Source organism: Akebia trifoliata, chromosome 12, assembly GCF_017979445.1.
Source record: "Akebia trifoliata isolate Shusen 1 chromosome 12, ASM1797944v1, whole genome shotgun sequence".
NCBI lineage: Eukaryota > Viridiplantae > Streptophyta > Magnoliopsida > Ranunculales > Lardizabalaceae > Akebia > Akebia trifoliata.
The window spans coordinates 34,908,323-34,914,219 of NC_141386.1; the positions used below are offsets into that span (position 1 = coordinate 34,908,323).

Consider the following 5,897-nt stretch of genomic DNA (forward strand, 5'->3'; position numbering starts at 1 on the left):
TGTATCCATCACATGGTACTCAAGAATTGTGTCTCTATTTGAACCATCTAACTACAATATTAAGACAATATCTTTCTTGCACTCCCCAAGATTATGTACTCCAAAATATTTTATAAAAGATACGTTGAATTATATTATCACTAATGATTTTTTGACTTGAAAATTTTCACCCGATTTGTACTTGACTAACATGATAAGGGCATAAAATCATTGATCTTTTCCTTGTGTATCCCGAAGAAAAAGATCTATGATTCTGTGCCCATGCCACATCAATCGAGTACAGGTCGAGTGAAATTTTTTGAGTCAAAAAATAACGGCTCTTATATTATAAGAATTATGCTCTTATATTTTTGCCATATCCATGCTCATTAACTAGGTTTATGATTCAGGTGATTAAAAAGAGATTTTCTCCTTGTTATATTCTCGAAAAGGCAAGTCACTTATTGAGTTTCATAGTTGCTTCATTTGGCAATCAGCCAAGTTTGACTAGTCTTTAGGGTGTCTTATTCATTTACAAATTTCAGGGGCTCTTACTAATTAGTTTTATTTCTCAGGGGTACTATTTCAATGGACAGAATCTTTTGACTTCGTCCGAGCTTCCTGAGTAGGTCCACGACAGTTCCATTGGTTATTTCTTAGAAAAATCCTTAGATTCACTGTAGTGTCTTTTCTTGACTGGAAAATTTTCTATTTAAATCTGTCTCAGTCCTCATTCTTCTTCAACAAAGACTTCTTCTTCTCTTGGTTCTCTCTCTTCTGCTCTGAAATTTCTGTTAATTTCTGCTTTCCATCACTGAAATCTAGAAGAAATGAAGGTATAACTTTTACAGTTGATCCAAATTCACTTCAGCTTCTCAGTTTATTTGGTTTTTCCAGCAAAAAATCTTTATTGGGTTCTTCCCCTTTTTGCTCTTTATGGGTTTTAAGGAATCTAAAACATGATTCATCATGGGTTTTGATAATTAACTTTTGGGTTTTTACTTGATTCTTTATTAATCAAGTCTTTTGTTTTCTAAAGCTAGATTTCAATCTTTGTAATCTCTTCTCCTTTTTTCCATCTTCAACTTTCCCCCTTTTAGCTTATATGGGTCAGAGATTAAAGATTAAAGACAGAGTTTATAGAAATCTTGAAAGTTTCATTTGAAAAAACTTATTTATATGGTCTATCTGAAGCTTGATTGATTCTAATTCGATCTTTGGGTGTTTGGGTTTTTGTTGTTGTTGCAGAAAGTAGTGTTGCGCTTGGATTTACATGATGACAAAGCCAAGCAGAGAGCCATGAAAACAGTCTCTGGACTTACAGGTAACTTCATCTTCTCTTTTAAGTTTCTTTCTCACCCAAAGATAAGAAATTTCTAAGAAAAAAGAAAGAAAAAGAACACAAATTAATTCTTTTTTTTTTTTTTGTTTTGTATTTTGTAGGGGTTGAATCAATCTCCATGGACATGAAAGATAAGAAATTAACAGTGATAGGAGATATTGATCCCGTAAATGTTGTGAGCAAATTGAGAAAAAAACAATGGCACACAGAGATCGTCTCTGTTGGACCATCAAAAGAGCCTGAGAAGAAGAAAGAAGAGCCCAAGAAGGAAGAACCAAAGAAAGATGACAAGAAGAAAGATGAAAATGAGCAAATTCAAGACCTTATTAAGGCCTACAAGGCCTATAATCCCTACTTGACCACACATTACTATGTTCCAAGTGCAGAAGACGATCCAAATGCTTGTGTAATCTGTTAATTTATTATTAAATTTCAAAGAAAAATATATATTAATAATTCATGAATGAATTATTAGTTTTGTCTTGAATCTATGGATGTTTGTGTAGGAATTAAATTTCGAATTTGAATCAATTGTAGAGAATTTTTTATTGGAGCCAAATTGAGTTTGGAGTTGACTGACTTTCTAGTCTTGTTTTCAAATACTCGTTTTATGATTCAATGGGTTCTAACTTATGGTTATAAACAGGAGAACTTGACTGGGATGTTGATGGGATTTGTCTCTTAGATGACTTGGGAGTCAACAAGGGCTCATAAGAATTCAATCATATTAATTTTCATTTTGTGAATTTCTATTGGCAAACCAATATTTTCTTATTGCACTCCAACAATTAAATAGAGGGAAAAAGAAAACAAAATGAGAGAAGACTAGAGATATTTTTTTGTTTTTTTATTTGTTATGTAAAGCCTTTGCTATAGTGACTTGAAATAACACTTGAAGTAGTGTTGTGTGCAATTGATTTTCCTCGAGTGTATTACTCTCGTTTCTCAAGAAAGAGTCTCCATGGTTTTTCCTGAAATGACATCTATTATTTTTTACACTTTTGTCGCTCCATCCTTATAAGGGTAGAGAACTTGTTGCTATCTCGTCTACACTATCGGAGATTACGAGAAGTCGGAGTAGGAGATCACTCATCTTGAGATTACTCAACTACACCCATCATTTTGTTTCGAGTGTTATTTCAAGTCATTTTAGTCCAAAAATAATTTCTTAAAGTTCTCAATGAGTCGACTTGGTATTTTAGCTCTTTTTAATTTTATATAATGCATCACCTACAATTTCTAACATGGACACTAATTTTGTCCTAGATCTACAATTTAAATTTGCATTCTCTGCCTAATCTCACATTAGGTCAGTCTACATCAGATCATATTAAAAAACTAAAGCTATATATATTATATATATATATATATATATATATATATATATAGGGTCGGGTTCCTGCGACACACATATAGACAACGTGTTTGTCTTATATGGGCAAAAATGTTTGAATGGGCTGATTTTTTGTGAGGATGATCTCTGTGATGAGGGGATCATCCTAGCAAAAAATCATCCCATTCCAAAACTTGTAACCCCATCAAAATTGATTTATAAAAATTGGACGGTCTATAATTTTTCAACAAAAATGGACGGTCTATAATTTTTCAACAAAAATTGGACGGTCTAGAAGTTTCATAATGAGCTGATTTTTGGCAAGGATAATCTCCTCACCACAGAGATCATCTTCACAAAAAATCAGCTCATTCCAAACATTTTTGCCCATATAAGACAAAACACGTTGTCTATATGTGTGTTGAAATGATTGTTGTTTGAACCTGACCGGTCACGTTCCTAAGACTCATATTGAGACTCACATTGCGACACACCGTTTTGTCTTATATGGGCAAAAATGTTTGGAATGAGCTGATTTTTTGTGAGGATGATCTCTGTGATGAGGGGATCATCCTGGCAAAAAATCATCCCATTCCAAAACTTCTAACCCCATCAAAATTGATTTACAAAAATTGGACGGTCTATAATTTTTCAACAAAAATTGGACGGTCTAGAAGTTTCATAATGAGCTGATTTTTGGCAAGGATGATCTCCTCACCATAGAGATCATCCTCACAAAAAATCAGCCCATTCCAAATATTTTTGCCCATATAAGACAAAACGGTGTGTCGCAATGTGAGTCCCAATATGAGTCTTAGGAACGCTGTTCATATATATATATATATATATTATTTAACAAATTAGTTGAGATGAGATTAGTTATTTTAGAACCAAGCTTTGAAAAGTTTAGTTCAATAATTATTATGAATCCTTTGCCATCAACAAAGCCTTATCCCAATGATTTAGAATTAACTAAATGATTCATGTTTTTTTATTCTAGGAAATGAAAAGTCTGATTATGATTCATGTTAGAAGGCGAATGTTTTACATCCACTGTCAACTTGACACACTTCTATTTTATTTTGACTTACGACCTGTAATATAATGTGAAGAAAACACTATATAAGTATAATTATCTTTAATCTTTTTTATATTAAGAATGTTAGCGTCCAAGACCTTATGAGAACCTTAACATTATCCACCAAATTTATTTTCCAATAATATTCTTTTTCATTTTATCTTTTAGTGAAAAATACAAAAATATGCTAGTCTTTTACATGATAAATATTTGTTTACATAAGGGTGTTTTAATATTTTACTTTAAATATTTTGGCAATCAATGCCAACACAACAAATACATTTATTAAGAACATAATAAATGTATTTATCTTGTAAAAGTCTAACATATTCTTGTCTTTTTCATTAAAAGATAAAAGACTAAAATTAGAAGAGGTATTATTGGAAAAAAAAATTTGGTAAAGAATGCTAATACCTGCATGAGGTCTTAGACGTTAGCATTCCTCTCTCTATATTAATTTACTTTAAAGTAGGATCATTCATTCCACAAGATCAACATTTTTAACTACCAAATGGATGCATGATTGACAATAATGCTCCATGGGCAGGTAAACTAAAAATTGGCTTGATCGATGATTTCTAACCAATAGAGATGATCACTTTCATAAAAAATTTGAAACCCAAATTTTTTTCAACTCTTAATTATTTATAAAATGATCAAAATCCTATTGACAGAAGTAATCAATCAAGCTGTTTTTATTGTAAATGTCCACCCAAGGGTGGATTAGATGTTCATGCCAGGAAATTTCTATGGGGTCGGGGTGTGCAATGGTAGGGATTAGTCCATATATATATATATATATATATATATATATATATATATATATATATATTAATTACATATTCTAATGGGGAATGTGCCAGACATTCGTTAGGGATGGGGAGACTCTCTCATGCCATGTGGGGTTGTAAAAGGCAAATCTTTATTTTTTTTTACCTATCAAGTATGTCTCATTGTTTTGAAATTTTGGTATAAAAAAAAAAACTTAACACTAATTTTCAAAGTCAAGATGGAATCTCATGCTTTACAAGTATGATAAAGCCATTATATACCAAGATATCTTAAAAAATTATTTTTATCTTACTTCACATGGCTAGATTCCTTGAATCAGCTATATATGTGATGAATTAACAATCAATAAAGCATAAGATTTACATGATTCGGCTAAGCCTAGGTCCACTCTAAGTGTGTTTGGTAATACTTCTCAAGTCTAAATGGATCGAGGTGGTCCACCTTTAAAATTCAATCTTCATAAATTTTATTTATATTTGTTTAATTTCAGATTTTAGACTTCAGAATCAAAATTCAAAAATTTTGAATCAGCGATGTGGAGGGGGACGTAAGATGAAACTTCTAAAGTCTGAATTTCTAATTTCCAAGCTTAAGCTATTTCCAAACTTCAAAAGTGTTACCAAACATAGCCTAATTTACATAAATCTAGATTTCCCAATCAGACGAACTCCTCGAAAATTCAAATTGTCATTTTAAACTTATATCAAATTCGCACCACAGTGAACCACCACTTGTAAGGTATAATTTAATTTGATGAATAGAACCCATCGAGACCTCAATTCTAGACCTAAGATTAACCCAACATATCTATTATTTGATAAATAAAATTAGATCAAATTTGGGTGAATCATGGAAAATGACTTATGAAGAAACACTTAATCTCAATTGTGAAACATTAAATCTCGTACACTGTTATTATTTTTCAAAGAAGATTTCAAACTCGTATAGTAAATGATAATTTAATTATTTAAGTTCAATTTTCACTTTTTATATCCAAACTAAATTCGTTTTATAGTAGCTTTTCTCTGCCAATAATACACTATATAGAGAAGTCACCATAACCACAAATAAAAAATAAGAAAGAATATTCCAATATTATAGACTTGAAATAAAAGTCGTTCTCATCTTGTTCAAGTTATTAGTCCAAGTTAAACGCTTGGATGTACCTGTCAATGTATCCCCCACAAGAAGTCCACTCCATTTGCAACACCAACGAAGGTGACATGTTCAGACTTCAGAGTCCACCATGACTTAAAACATGTTAAGAATTACTTGAACCCATTTTAAGGGTTTTACTTGTTTTTATGGATTTAGTAGTAAAAAATGTTACGATGTGGAATCAGAACTCGTTATCATCTTTGTCGTTGTCTTAT

The 5,897-nt window shown here is 31.5% G+C and overlaps 1 protein-coding gene across 1 annotated transcript; it reads left to right on the plus strand.

Moving 5' to 3' along the window:
• Window positions 1–661: 661 nt before the first annotated feature.
• Window positions 662–1,874, plus strand: LOC147389855 (heavy metal-associated isoprenylated plant protein 39-like). The gene is made up of 3 exons (XM_086419543.1): window positions 662–815; window positions 1,228–1,303; window positions 1,423–1,874. Exons 1-3 carry the CDS (start codon window positions 810–812, stop codon window positions 1,737–1,739), a joined length of 399 nt encoding a protein of 132 aa, XP_086275669.1. The 5' UTR covers window positions 662–809; the 3' UTR covers window positions 1,740–1,874.
• Window positions 1,875–5,897: the final 4,023 nt, after the last annotated feature.

What these genes read in the sequence shown, in the direction of transcription:
- LOC147389855 (XM_086419543.1), top strand. An exon ending in AACAGTCTCTGGACTTACAG is followed by an intron (nt 1,304 to 1,422) that starts GTAACTTCATCT and finishes TGTATTTTGTAG; the next exon opens with GGGTTGAATCAATCTCCATG.